Source organism: Cyanistes caeruleus, chromosome 7, assembly GCF_971803275.1.
Source record: "Cyanistes caeruleus chromosome 7, bCyaCae1.hap1.1, whole genome shotgun sequence".
Classification (NCBI taxonomy): domain Eukaryota; kingdom Metazoa; phylum Chordata; class Aves; order Passeriformes; family Paridae; genus Cyanistes; species Cyanistes caeruleus.
The window spans coordinates 6,534,083-6,549,373 of NC_141707.1; the positions used below are offsets into that span (position 1 = coordinate 6,534,083).

At 47.4% G+C, this 15,291-nt stretch overlaps 2 protein-coding genes across 5 annotated transcripts in view; one reads left to right on the forward strand and one right to left on the reverse strand.

Moving 5' to 3' along the window:
• BARD1 (BRCA1 associated RING domain 1) overlaps positions 1 to 5,396 on the forward strand; it is a 72,685-nt gene extending 67,289 nt beyond the window's left edge. The window contains exon 15 of the transcript XR_015288850.1: positions 3,567 to 5,396. The gene's annotated coding sequence lies outside the window, so the exon portion shown is untranslated. The remainder of the gene's footprint in view (positions 1 to 3,566) is intronic.
• VWC2L (von Willebrand factor C domain containing 2 like) overlaps positions 1 to 15,291 on the reverse strand; it is a 46,342-nt gene that overhangs the window by 9,750 nt on the left and 21,301 nt on the right. For 2 of the 4 annotated variants that reach the window (XM_023930621.2, XM_086896302.1), the window contains one exon: positions 10,116 to 12,302. The exons of the other annotated variants lie outside the window; for them this stretch is intronic. In XM_023930621.2, the coding sequence (XP_023786389.2) occupies positions 12,277 to 12,302 (26 nt within the window). In that variant the 3' untranslated portion in view covers positions 10,116 to 12,276. Of the gene's footprint in view, positions 1 to 10,115; positions 12,303 to 15,291 lie in introns of those variants that run through there. 4 annotated transcript variants of the gene reach the window in all.

Consider the following 15,291-nt stretch of genomic DNA (forward strand, 5'->3'; position numbering starts at 1 on the left):
AACAGCTCCTGGAGCCATCTGGAGGTACCTTCCAGACATCCATGAGCCTTCAATCGTGCACACCACTGCCCCAAAGAATTACTCTCCTCTGAAGCTGATCTGCAGCTCTTTTCCATCCTTCCTGCATTTTTCACTGCTCACAAGACAGTGTTAACAGCCCTTCCCAAGTACTGCCTATTTACAGGAGAGATCTTTCCAGCCATAATTCACATTACTGGGTGCCTGAAGATGCCTGACAGGGACCTCCTGGTAGCCCCACATCCCCTCCTGCCTCTCCACACACTGAGATGGTCACATCATCCAGGCTTTGCTCAGACAGTCCCAAGTCTCTGCTGCCTTGGAGCCCAGTGAATGCAGGGGCCCTGCTCAGGTTCCCTAAATTGTGAGCTGGCACCCAGTGACAGAGACTGATTTAGGCCTCACTGCTTTGCACTGCAGTTAGAAAAATACTGATGGCTCGTTATCCATCTTAATCAGCAGCAGCAAACAAATGAGGGACAGGGAGACATCCAGAAGGGAATACACCACATTACTCCTCCTTATTGATAGCACAGTTACTTAATGTGATGTGGAGACGTAACTTCAGGCATCACTAAATACTGGAGCAGGGACGTTTCGGTGCAGGGAAGATCTATGGGTGCAATTTCAAAGGCGTCTGTTTGGCAGCGGTGACGTCCATGGGCTCCCATCTCCACGGACGTGCTGGACACCATCCCTCACCAAGACAAATAAAGACAGTGTCCCTTCCACAGCTAAAATGCACCAGCTGAAAATGGTGGAGCCCCACTGCACTCTTCATCTGCAGGGCTTGTGGGATGAGCTGGACAGCAGGGGACCAAGCCCAAGGCTGAGCACAGAATCCCAGAATGGTTTGGGTTGGAAAGGACCTTAAAGCTCATCCACCTCTACCCTCTGCCATGGGCAGGGATACCTCTGCTGGACCAGGCTGCTCCAAGCCCCAGCCAGCCTGACCATAGATACTTCCAGGGATGGAGCAGTCACAGCTTCCAGTGTCTGCTGATTTCTGGATGGTCATGTCCAACCTGTGCCTCTCTGAGCACTGCCCGTGCCAGGGCAGCAGAGCTCTCGGTCAGACCTTTGGCACAGCTCACTCGAGGAAGGCAGCTTGGAGATGGTGGAGCAAAGCTCATGATCTGGGCACACCAAAGAAAATAATGCAAGGAGTACACTTCCCACTGCTTTAGTGAGGCACCCACAGCTGCCTCCCCATATGGACATTTCCCTCCATCCTGTGCACACAGCCCCTCTGTTTCTGATCCCATGTGCACCAAAATCAAAGTTGGGAGCATATCCAAGTGCACTTGGAGCTCCCTGCAAAGCCTCCAGCCCCAGTCTGCCTGTTTGACTGGGTTTCTAGCCCAGTTATGGGTTAGGGAATGCTGCCAGCAGGGTTAGGCATTGCTGCAGTGCAAATTAATAGGCAGCAAATTCATAACCCTTTATTATATAACCTTATTCACTCTGCTGACTCATACACCCCAACAGGGGCACCCTTGAAGTGAAACTGAGGAGGTTTCACCTGGCTGGAGGAGCCAGCACATGGATCAGCTCCCAGACAGCAGAAGAGCAACTCCCAGTGTTTCAGACACATCTGTAAATCCAGGGTTTTCCCCCCTCCTTTTAGTGTAAAATGCAGGCTGGTATTTTCAAAGTCACCTATGGGATTTATATATCAAATTCCTCTTCATTTGAAAAGGGTCTATGTGTGCAAATACCTTGATCAGCACTGAAAAGTTTAGTGTATGGTAAAAAAACCTGCAAAGGCAAAGGGCCCAGCATTGCATGGGCAGGAGCTGTGCATCCAAAGCAGATTTTCTGAACCAGGCTTTACTGAACACACTCTGGGCTGGAGAAGGAAAACTGTAACACCTCAAAGCCAGCAGTAACCACCTATTAAGGGAGAAATGTGTATTTCAACTTTACCTGAGAAAACAAACAGGATTAGCTCTTAAAAATCATTTTGCAGACAGCATAAAGCTTTGGGAGAATACTATAGATTTTTTTTTTTATTTTTTTTTTTAAAAAAACAGGTAGATTGTAATTGTGGGCAATGAAAGCTACTCTGAGGTAATTTTAACCTTTCATGTAAGTAACAGGCTTAGCTGTCCACATACATACTTCCCAAAATGAATTCCAACAGCACTGAAGGTATATTCATGTTTTCAATCGTTCAATCATAGCATGAGGTGAGGTGGGGTTTTTTGAGTCGGTATCAAATAGATTAATTTAAAGGAAATCAATTAATAGAACTACCATTAAACTACTGCATCAGCTAACAATGTTACCAGTAAAATCAACAGCCAAAGAGAGGAAAAGTTGGACTTTCCAGACACTAAACCTTTAAGTGAAGGAAAAAACAAATACAAATGCATGCATATTGTGCTGTGGTGTTTGTGCTGCCCTCAGCTCACTGGCTCAGGTGCCAGGAACAATGCATGTCCCAGTGACTGTGCCCTTGTAGCCAGTAATTCCCAAGGAAGGAACTGGGATGCCAAGAAACAAACTCATCCAAGGGCTTGGCTGGATGTTCATCCTGCAGTGGTCTGGGCAGCTCCCAGGGACACTGGGACACTGGCAGGGAGCAGCAGCTCCCACAGGCAGCCACAGCTCTTGGTCCATGCAGGTGTGGGAGGACACCCTGATCTAGGGAAGTAAGGGCCCAGAGAGCCCCTGGATGCCAAAGCACCAGGCCTGTGGTCCCTGCCCAGGTGTCTCCACTCAAAGGCAAAGGTTAACAATAAGAGAATAACAAGCAGGACTTTTCCCCTGGGTCTTGTGAGCTTTTACGCAACTTATTCGCCTCTTGGTTGCGCTTCATGTGAAAATATAATGATTTTTATGGCCCACTTTAACATTTTTATGTCTTTTTTTCTTCAGAAAAAAAATCCCACATTTGGTGTAAGAATTAAAACAGTATTTCATGCTTAACTGCAATCACAGATGATGTATGGAAGAGAGCTGGCTTCATGTCAACTCAATATAAAGCCAGAATTGAATCTAACTTGGTCACTACAACTGTGCAATGTTTTATGGGGTGAGGGGATTTTTTCAGATCAGTCATAAATGAAATTGAAACTATGACTGGGCTCATTTTCTATCAAATAGGAGCAAAAAAAAATGTAGGAGGGAAGAGCCAGGATTGCTATACATTTGTCTGAGTTGTTCCTTTAGCAGTGGAATGCTGCAAACCCACCCCAGCACAACAGGAGTTTCCTGAGCTGTGGGGAACCACGTGCTTGGGATCAGCCTCCAGCTCCTGTCTGGAAAACAGCACCACTGCAGTCCAGAACCCTGTGGGATGGGCACAATTGATGGAAAAATGCCCTCAGGCTCTTCTGCCATCATGGCATGAGCGTGATGCTTGGAGGGCACCAGCAGGGTCTCACTTGCACTTCCCACCTGGTGACAGGTTTTTCTGATGCTGGTTTTGAGTGTGGGCTTGTGTTAGAAATGGGATTTCAAAGCAAAGATAAAACTTTCCATGTAAGGAAGGACCTGCTGTGGAAACCATTTCTTCCTTCTCTTGGCTTGTGTTTGAGTTTTAGGTTTTCTGCTGCTGACTTTGAGCATGAGCCATCTCCTGCTGCCTTTACCACCATTCCCAGCTCCCTGGCCTCCACAGTCTCCACCACTATCCCCAGCCTCCTGACCTCTGTGATGATGGACACAGAAATGATGGCCATGGGCAGGTAGAAGACCCATGTGAAAGGGGAAATTAATGTTAAAAGTTAAAGTCAGCAGAGGTTCCTCCTCCAGTCCAAGGATGCATCTTCTGTGGGCTGTTTAACAGTATCAGCCTTTGGATCTGCCTGTTTTCATCCCTATAAATTTAGGATGGGCTGCAGTGGCAAAGCTCCCATTTCTATGCAAATCCATACAAGTGATTGATTATCTGTAGAAATGGAATAACCACAATGGCAGGAACAATATTTCTTAGTTTATGTGGGGGGATTTAATTACCTGCCTGTGGCACAGAAAAGGAAAATGAGGAAAACATCTTCCCTGACCCCACCCCAACCATTAAACCTGGTGTTAGAGAGACAGGACATGGCACTGCTGTGCCAAAATCTGCATCTCCTGAGGAAACAGGAGGAGGAGGGAATGGGAGGGGAAGGGCAGGAGGAGTGGATAGATCTTGAGGACACACATGGGGAGACCAAGGCACTGCAAGGCCAGGCACACCTCGGTCTGATGGACAGAAGAAACAAGCAGAGGTTGGTGCTTCTGGAATAAACAGGCCCCTAAACACTTCTGCCTGGATCTGTCTTGATTTCTCCAGCAGCTACAGAAGCAGCTGTAATCCATGTTTTGTCCCAGGTTTTGCTCTTCCCATGCTCTTTCACTACCTGAGTTTAACAGTATCCATGACATTTCCAGGATGCTTTCAGATGGTGCCATGCAAGAAGTAAAATGAGCGGTACTGGTTTAGCATGGGAACAATTGCATTTAATGAAATCACCCAATGAAAAAAGCAAGGTTCTTTCCTTTGCCCATAACTCTGGATGTCACCACAAAAGGCATAACCACAGTGCATGTGGCCTTTATACTCTGGCAGGTGTGATATTGTGCTGGTGTGCTGGGACAGGACAGTTATTCCGTGAGGTAGCAGCTGGGAATGATGAAAGGCTGCGGAAAAATGATGGTGATTCTGCATCCCTCCTGCCCAAACTTCCCAAATGCTTTGTTACCCTTCTCTGCAGTCTGTTTTCATTACTTAATTCCTGGATGAAATTCTTGCTCACCCTCTGGTCTCAGTGGCACCACAGGATCTGAACGGCTCACAACTCGTTATCCTCCCACCTTCCTGTGGGACAGGGAAGTGCACTGGGTAAACTGAGGCACAGAGGCACTGGGGACTCATCAGGGGATGCAGGATATTCAAACTAAACCCAGCAGAAAACTGTATTTGACTTGCAGCCACAGGAAGGTTTGAGGCTGCAAACTGCCTTCTCAAGTGTGATGGGAATTGGTTCACGTCTTACTGGCAGAGGGAAGGAACTGTGGGACAGGGTGGCAAAATGATGGACAATGACTTCCAAAAATTCCCCATTTCTGAGTGTTCCCACACTCCTCAGCTAGTATTCCCTGCCTTGTTTTCCCTGCATTCATTTTCTGCCTTAGAAATTTTTTTTAAAGCCAGAAGGGGGATTTAGACATTAGAACAGCTACTGACCTGATATGAGTTAATGATTTTGTAAAACCCCTAAAAAATGCTTTACTTTAAAAGATTGATGTTTCCTATTGTATTTTTTCAATGCCAATTAATTACTTAATTCATTAGCAATGTAACACAGGAATAGTCTTTGAAAATCTGCTGCTTTGTGTAGATGCCTTTAATTATGGATAATTAAATACTGTGGAAGGACCTGATTATACCTCTGAGCATATTCTAATCTGGAAAATGAAACACACTCCTGTACTCCTGAACACATAAAACAAAAGCTGTGCTCAACAGCCACAGGAGGTAAAAAAAGATGGGAAAACCAACACCCCAAAAGCTAGAACCACTCCAAACCCTGCAAGTGAAGGAGGGTGGGAATTCCTGGGGAGGCTTGGAGGCTTTGTGTGTGCCCTGACACAGGGCTGGATCCAGAGTCTGCCTTGTTGGGGTACAGGGGGGATCCCAAATGTGCTGAACACAGAGCTGCTGCAGCCAGCAAGCAAACGTGGGCCCAGCAAACATAACTCCCTGTTAGCACTTGCTAAAGCTGGCAGCAGATTTCCAGATGGTCCCTTGTACCTATGGCATCAATAGCCAAAACTGCCACAAAGAGCAAAGCACTCCAAACATAAGCACAGCTGGCCTCGGAAGAGGAAAACCTGCCAGAGGCAGAAGTTACGCTGTTGGCTTCTTTCTGTCTCAGAGTTTTAGCCCCAGAAGAAAGCCACAGAAATGAGTTTTGATGGCAGCATTGTCCCAGTGCCTCTGAAACAGATCCCCTCCCTGATTCTTACTTTGCCTCCTTCCTCTCTGGGCCATGAAGTGATTGCCAAACTAAGGGAATAAACACTCTCACCTTTATTTATTTCTCAGCTGGCAAATTTTTTGAGAAAAATTAGGACAGGTCTTGTGAAATGCTAGGGACAGGATGGCATGAGGGGCACAAATACATGTCTGGCACAGACTGGAGACGCTAGAAGGAGGAAAATGTCACCCCTAACACGTGGCCTGCCTGCCTGCCTTAAGTCAAAGCAGCAACGTGGCACATTGCTACTGCATCCCTGCCCATGGCAGGGGATGGAACTGGATTATTTTTAAGGATGCTTCCAACCCAAACCGTTCTGTGATGATTTGTGTGTGCTGATGGATGTTGCCCTGCCCCAGAGATCCCCTCCTGGGGTGCACTGCTGAAATCCTTGACACAGCAGCCTGATTCAGCTGAGAAATGCAGAAACCCAGCCACCGTGTGGTGAAGTGCACGAGGAGACACTGCAGCACGTGGGACACATTTCTGGAATGCTGTACCCGTGGCATTTGTCAGGGTTCCTACTTGGTGCTGCCAGGTGCCAGGCCCCTGCCACTTCCACCTCACTGCCACCCACCCACGGTGTCCTTGCACCCTCACCTGGCTGTACTGCACCAAACTGAGAGTCCCTCTGGCAATCGGCTCCACCAAAACTGCACTCATTTTTGTTCTGCCCAGCTGATGCACTTCACCAGCAAATTAGGGAGAGAGATGAAGAAAAACACACCTTCAACCCACTTTTTTATCTCTCCAGCCAAAGTGATGGGTGAGTTGGCAAGTGACAGGCTGGGGTAGTGTGTGACCACTGTTTGTGACATGATGAGTTTATGTGGGGGATTTGATTGAATTATTTTTGCCCAACAGATTAGTGGAAAACAGGAAGTCAGTGATGTCTTGCTGACCCCCATGGCTGTGACCTATTAATGCACACAGAGATGAGAGCCATTGGGTTGGCCCCACCTCAGAGCCAACATTCAATGATCCCATGCAATCCCTGGGTTACTGCAGACTTCCCTGTGCCAACACTTCCCGTACCAGGGCACGCTGTGCCAAAACTGCAGTTGGAACAACAAAACCCACACATTTTCTTGATGCACTTTGAGCCTCAGCTTCACGTCTGGCAACCCCTATTCCAGCAAGGAAAAGCTTTCAGGCAGGGCTTTGGAACTCTGGTGCATCCATGGGTGGAAGAGCCCAGCCTGGGCAGTCTGATGGTGCCTGTCAGCACCCCATGAGAACCTGCCAAGCCACTGCTCTTCATCAGCTGATGCTCTCCTCTCCTCTCATGTCTGGCTACTCTAACCCCTGGCTAGAACAGGAGCTTGGGCACATGAAGCCAAGAGGGAGAGCACAGGCAGCACTTCCCTGAGAGGGAGAGAACAAGCACAGGAGAAGGGGCAGTGCCAACTCTAAAAGTGCTATGCACACAACAGAGCAGCGAGGAAAGTTCTGGGTGTTTTTTGCTGGGGGCTTCTGTGGAGGCCACTCCTCTTTCAGCAGCTCTCCTCTAGCCTTTAGATCCATAGATATGAGTTAGGCTAAATCTGTAAATGAAAGTAGGCACCTTTATTTCAGGGGCTGCTCCAACTAGGAAACCCAAATAACCATTTGGGCAGGGCTGTCTCTCAAGTCTGGGTGGAACTGTCCAAGGAGGGGCTTACAGAGGCACAGGAACTGCCCTGACTCTTTTTTTGCACGTGAAACCTTCACTGTTGAGCTGTTAGGTTGAATGAGAGAGGTGGCAGATCCTCAGCTGCACACAAAACATGGATGTTTCCCTAGGAGCAAGGCATCCAGGAAACCAGCCTGAGGAAGTGGATCACAGAATTCACTCTCTGGGGGGGCATGATGTAGCCAAGACAAAAAGTGGTTTCTGTGTAAAACACAGCAAATATATCTAATTGTTACTATCATGGGCAGGTTTTCATTTTTTATCACAGTTTCCCATTTAATTTACAATTTAATAATTACAGTTTGAAGTTGCCTGTAATAATACATTTCCTTTTTCGTTTGGCACAGCTTGAAAAGTAACCAGAAATTCCCTCTTGCTGCTTTCCTTGTAGCACAGGTGGGTGTTAGGGGGGGCATCAGTCTCTGCCTGGGTGTTGTAGCCCTGTCTGTACGTGGTGAGAGCTTCCAGGGATGGGGCAGCCACGGCTTCTCTGGGCAGTCTGTGCCAGGGAAGAATTTCTTCCAGAGGTCTGAACCTACTCTCTGTCAGTGTGAAGCCATTCCCCCTTGTCCTGTCACTCCAGTTTACATTTGTAAATAGTCCCTTTCCATTTTTCTTGTCAGCTTCTGTCAACCCTGGACCTGGTTACTTACCCAGGTGAGAGGGAGATCCAAGCAGGAAGGACATTTCCCATCACAGTCAGAGCTATTTCTCCTGTTCCTCTCCCACTCACCTGGGGAGGGAAAGTCAAAGGTACAAACACTTTCTGCTTTCAGTAAAAATCAGAGCAGGCTGTGTGAAATAATCAATAGGGCAAAAAGCCCCTTTGTTTCTGTCTTCCTCATTGAAATATTCCAAAGTACAAAATAAAGATCTAGATCTAAAACCATGTCACCCCCTTTATCCTCCCAGAGTTTGTTCTGAAAGCATTAAATGGGTCATCTCATCACTTCCACTTTTTTCCCCAAGCTTTTTAACGTACAAACAGCGAGTTTGCTGTAATTGGCCCTTTTCCCAGGGAGGTTTCAGTGAGTCAGCATCTTCTGACCAACATATTCCCATCTTCTTCAAGTACTTCCAGGCAGCTGCAGTGGAAAAAAGTCGGAACTTTGACAGCCTGGGGAGAACTTTGTGTGCTCATCTTCAAACAGACCCACTGCTCTCAACAGATCCCTGGGCAGGACACCAACACTCCTCTTTTTGGATCATCAGCTCCTGCTCCATTTATTCTAACAAACTGCTTCCCTACCAGCACTACCTGGCACAAGACATTTGTAACCAGGACAGGTTGTGGCTTAGCTAATGTAGAATGAGTTACAACAGTTTGCACCAATTGTGGTACTGGTCTGTACTGACTCCTTTTTCTTTGAACTCCTCAGTGAGTTCCTTGAGGGGATTATAATTGGGTACAAGTGGAATATGGACATCCTGGAGCCCACCTCCCATTACAAAGTGCTGGTAGATTCCCATGGGCATCTCCTCTTTCCTTGAGCTGCATCAACAAGGCCAGAGCTGCAAAGAACTGACCCAGGCCAACCCCCCCAGCCACAGCAAAGGAATCAACATCCTCTCCTCATTCTCACCGGGCTTTTATTTGCTCATGACCAAGCCTAAGCTCTTCAGTCTTGGGCAGTAATTCTGATCAACACTGCAGAAGGGTTTTCAAAACATGAACAAGGAGAGCAAGAAAGGAACCCCTGCACCAGCCAAGCTCTTTTGCAGCCTGTGCTGCGGGGATGGAGCCAAGGGAAGCCTCGTGCTGCGGGAGCAGTGCCCTGGTGCTGGGCCTGGTGACCTGCCCTGACAGCTGAAGGCACATGTGCAAAGCCAGAGCACAAAGCGAGGCAGCTGAGAGCCATGGGGGGGACAAGGGGTGGAGGGAAATGGATGCTGATGTTTGTGGACAGCAGAGCACCTTGCACAACAGGGAATTATGTGATGGCTGGCACTGTCCCAGCCTCTCCTGTTCCCACAGGAACCTGCCACAGGCAGCACAGCTCCACCCCTGTCACAGCAGCACCACTGCCACCCACCCACGGTGTCCTTGCACCCTCACCTGGCTGTACTGACCAAACTGAGGGTCCCTCTGGCAATCGGCTCCACCAAAACTGCACTCAGTTTTGTTCTGCCCAGCTGATGCACTTCACCAGCAAATCAGGGAGAGAGATGAAGAAAAACACACCTTCAACCCACTTCTTTATCTCTCCAGCCAAAGTGATGGGTGAGTTGGCAGGTGACAGGCTGGGGTAGTGTATGACCACATAGTAACAGCCAGGCTGAGATCACTGCCTGCTGTCCTTCACAGAGCTGTACCCATGTGGGAGGGACAGAAGGCTGCCTTGAAATGCAGCACCTTGCCAAAGGAGAGGGGATGGAGCTGTAGGAAAGGTGGAGGGAAGGGAAGGAAGCAGGAGAAAACTTGTTAGCATCTTTCTTAATTCTAAGTGTTCTCAGACTTGCTTAGCTCTAATCTTTAATTCATATTTTCATTACAGTCTCTTTGCTCTGTAAAGTCTGCATTTCATATAAAAGGAGTAGCTCAAACATAAATTATTTGACATAAGTCAACCCCTTCTTCAAGTCCTCTACATATGTGTAGGCTCCAATAAAGAAGCATTAAACATTCATCAAATTAGAAATACATGAAGACAGTGTCTGCCGCTCTCCTCGTACAGATATGCTTCATAATCCCAACCTTCTAGAGCAGCCAAAGCAAACCCTCTCTAATCCCTTCAGAAACCCTGACCATGCAAAGCACCCCAGCCTCCTGCAATGTGCCTCTGAGCCACCCAGAGCTATCAGCAGGTCAGATCCTCCCTCAGCTGGAGTAAATCAGAGTAAAACAATGCTGTGTTTTACACCAAGTGACACAGACACAGGATTTGGCTTTAAGCTTCTCTTGCAGCAAAATGGTTTACAGCAATGTCATTGGATCATGAAGTCACTTTTGGCATTTTAAAGTCACACCAAGAATCAGGTGGGGAACAGCAACACAGTGCCTGCTTTAATTTCAGTACTGCCCAGGCTCCTTGCGTTCTGCAAGGGAACCCAGCTTCCCAAACAGAATCTAGGAACTCTTCCCCTCCAAAAAACCCCTCACCCACCCCTTCTCTACAAGACACTATCATGATGGTAGTGGATCTTGAACCACCACTCTCACAGGCCAGTGCACACAAACTTCAGCAACATTTTCCCAAAGGGGAACAATCATTATGAGCAAAAGCTTCTCCATGAGTATTTCAGAGTTTGAAGAGTAATGGAGAGCAGGTAACGTGTTTCCCACATCTCTGAGAGCCGTGTCCACTGAAAGAGAGCTTTGGAGCTGGTTCCATCCCACACATGGCTTCTCATGATCCTCCCTGACCCTTCTCTTCAGGGTGCCTTTTACATTCATCTGAACTCTGCTGTGGTGGAAGCGTGGTTAGGACCTGGGGTAGCCGCTTTCAGCTCCTGCCTGGCCTTCAGCAGTCAGGCAGAGCCTTTTCCTGTCGTGTTTAGTTTGTGAATTATCCCTTTCTTGCTTGCTGGGCAGAGGCAGAGCACACAGAGGCTCGGGAAGAAGCGGGTGACCTGTGCAGGTGAACATGCCACGTTCAGGGGCTGCTGTCCTGCTGCAGCTCCCTGGGAATGGAGCTCTTCCAGCAGCGTCCCTGTCACTGCACAGCCCAGCACCCCGGCTTTGTGTGAGCACTGAGCTGTGGGATGAACTTATTCACATTAAGCACTGCTCACTTCAGGGCTTTTCTTGTTCTCTAAAGCCTTTTCCTCTCCCTCATTGCTCTCAGTCTCACTTTCAAACTTCACGAGGTAGCAGATTCAACTCAGCCTTCCCTGATGCTGTCCAACACCAGGATGCCTAATTTTGGAAGGTTTAATTTTTCCAAAGCTCTTCACTGTTATGGAGGCCTCTTCCAACAGCTCTGACCATGGGGAGCAGATCAACCTTGAGTCAGCAGGGCGTTTAAACATCTGGATAATCCAAGTGCTGAAGATTTCCAAAGCAATGGAGGATCTAGCTCTTGACAGATGCTTTTGTGTCCAATACTCACCAGCAAGTTCAGCATCTTCATGAAGTGGTCAGATGGACAAGCTCCACTGAAAATCAGTTTCAGGGAAATGACTTCTCAAGGAACAGTAAAGCGAGCACTGAAGTGTTTTGTCAGGTTGGTGTCTGCCTGGCCCAAATACACCTCCTCATTTTCAGTCTTGTATCTTCTACCAACTTGCAAATCAATCCTTTCTTTCCTCTGTTGATAATGAAATCACTGCTTTAATTGAGCTAAAAGGGCACCACAGTTCACACTCTGGTCATCTCAAAGGACATTATCCAATCCTTCCCATGGCCCCTTGGGCTGACACCCAGAGGGGGTGGTGGCTGTGGGGGTGACCAAGTGCCCCAAAAGTTGGCTGCCATTAGTAACTCCCAACCATGCAGGGTGACGTGGGCTATGCTACGCTACTGCCTTCAGCTGCCAGGACCTGGGGAGAGGATGGTGGAGTCCAGCAAAATCCGGCGTGGGGAGCACTTCTTCTCCTTGGCTGGGCACATTCCCTTGCATCTGCACAACCAACCAGCACATTGCATAGACTGTGACTGAAGGGGGTTTAAGTGCAATCTTAAAATCTGGCCATTTCAGGAATTTCTGAAATAAATTAGAAGAGGAATTTTATTTAGTTGTTGGTTTTTTTTGTTTTTTGTTTTTTTCTCTAAAGGGATCTCCCCATGGCTCCAAATCACTGTTTTCCACAAAGTAAATGAAGTCTTCTCTCATCCTCTTGCCACATTTTCTGTGTCGCCTTTATCCTCCAACAGTTGTATATAATCAAATGGCAGACAAAACATCCTGTTCCCAAATACTTCCCTTTTTTTTCTCAAACTTTTAGTAATTTTTTTTTCCATGCTTCCTTGATTTTTTTGTCATTGATCAAGTTGGAAGCAGAAGCTTTCCAAAACAATGACCTGGAGCTTCAGCGATCCACATCTTGCAGATAAATAACAAGCTACATTTATGCAATAAAGCACCAGCACTGGATAATTCCACATTAAAACCTCGGCACTTTTCAAGACAGCGATAATTTGAAACAACAGAGACCACGTGGGGAAGGGTTTTTGTCAGTACTGGTTACCAACACGCACCGTTAATCCATCACCTTCACCTAAAAGGATTTACATTGAGATGGAGCCTTTTGTCCTGCAAAATCCCAAAGGGTTTTGCAAAGAGGATGGATCCCACTGCCCTCCCAGGGCAGTACCTGGGCAGGGGTTTGGCTGTCCCTGGTTGGGAAGGAAGAGCGCTGCTCCCTGACTGCACTGCCAGCGCCTCTTTCCGCGGCGTCCGGACGTTCCTGCCCTGCTTACTTTGGGAATGGAAATGAAGTTCATGAACCACTTCTGAACTGGCTGGGCAGGACGGGAACAGCCTGGCCCATGTCCACACACCAACTGCCCCACTGTCCACAGCACAGCTTTTCCAAAGGGACACCCCTGGGAGTCCCAAACATCTCCCACTCGGACAAAATGCATTTCTTCATAGCACTCACTGAGAAAAGGCAGCCTCAAAGGTCTGCCCCCGGGTGTTATCCTACACAGAGACATGCACAGCTCGCCCAGGGACAAGTGTAACACGGATTTGTTTGCCAAAGGAAAGGCTTCAACGGGCTGGGAAAATCCTTGGGGGGTTCCTCAGCAAGACACACTGTGTTACAGCAGGATCAGGCTGGGTGCAGAACGCTTATTTCAAATTAACTCCAACAGAGAAATAATGAGCAGCAAGTTTATATTTCAGTAAATTAAGAGAGAAGCTTAGGTAAAACGTGAGTTTATATGCACAGAAATAAATTACTATTTACTCACTTTTGCGCTCATGCCCTCAAATATGAAGACATTTGCAGGGATTTATTAATATTTATAGGACATTATAATAAATACCCACAAGAGCCTTGCCTGAAGACATTCTATTTTACCAATGTAAAATCTGTTGAAGGTCAAAGGGATCTTTTACTTGTGTGTGGATGGCAAGATCAGCCTCTTTACTTGGAAATCTGTATCAACTGCGATAATTTAAAACTTTAATTAAAGACTCAGTGACAGATTATCTACGAAATGTCTTCCTGATGCCCAGTATTCCATCACGAATGTCTCCAGAAGCCCAGGCTGTGTAAGCACACTTGCCAGGAAATATTTCACTGTGGACATGTTAGCTTTTATCTGGCTCATTGGGTAACAAATTCTTTTGTTGAGGATTGGTGACAACAAAAATTAAATTAGAGGCAAAACCAGACCCCAACCCAAAAATTTATAGTATTTGTTTTGTTCGTCTCTCAAGAAAATGAAACACAGTGAATTTCTCCTTTTGTGCACTGCAGTGGATGGGTTTATGAGGAGGGACAAGCAGAGGTCTGGGAATGAATGAATGAGGAGCACAGGGTGAGGAGAGAAGGGCCCAGGAACACCACACAGGCACCTCTCTAAGCCCTGGCCATGGGAGCATGCAGACCTCGCTGGGAATTTCTGCTTGGAAAGGCTGTGGCATAGGAGGAGTGGGTGGATGTTCTCACAGAACTGCAGGACCTGGGGCAGGAGGGACAGCGATGGTGGCATGGACTGGACTCTAACAGTGACAGGCCACTTTGAGATCCTGCAGAGGAGAGAGTTAACAGCAGTGACACACTTTCGTCTGGAGAAGTCACAGGGACTGGAAATAAAAACTCGGGGCCATAATTCTGCAGTCTGTCACTACCAGGAAACGTGAAATCCAGTGACCTTTCATCTCTGTGACAGAAATGCTGCACAGCACCTGGAGCCATCGCCCTTAAAATCCACTCTGACAAACTGGATGATAGGACATGAAGGAGAAAATGTCCTCTGCCTGCCTTACCCCCAAATGAGAGCCTCCCAGTGAAGTCCACATGCTCCGTGTGGAAAGTGGCATCCCCTGCCAGGAACAGCCTGCCTTGAATGAGCTGCTGTGATTAGTGAGGTACGAGGTAACAGTCTCATTTCTTTGGCCAAGAAGGAACAAATCTCCAAAGCCATTTGTTCAGACTGCTCTTAAATGATGGGAGAGAAATCGCTATTGGCTTTCTATGAATCTTCAGGCCAGAAATGTTAGAATCAACAGATTTTTGCATTATCACAGAATCACAGAATTCCAGACTGGTTTGGGTTGGAAGGGATCTTAAAGACCATCCCCTTCCACCCCCAGCCATGGTCAGGGACACTTCCCACTATCCCAGGGTGCTCCAAGCCCTGTCCAACGTGGCCTTGGGCACTTCCTGGGATGGGGCAGCCACAGCTTCTCTGGGAAACCTGTGCCAGTGCTCACTGAATCACAGAACTTCTGCCCTTGGTGGGATGTAATTAATAAGGTTATGAAAATCTACCTGACTGTATGGAAAGAGAATTATTCTCTCATTAATAGCAGCAACAGCTAAAAAAGCAGACCAGCCATGCCCCTAGCAGAGTGCAGGAAATGATGCAGAGCTGTGTTTTACCTTAAATAAGGATTTTCCTTACCAAAATTTTAAGGGATGGCTTTTGAATTGAGGATTTGCACCACAGAAATTACTTCCCCCCACCCAGCAACTGTATACCTTGAGCTCTTCTGTTTGTCAGTCTGAAATTATGACCAG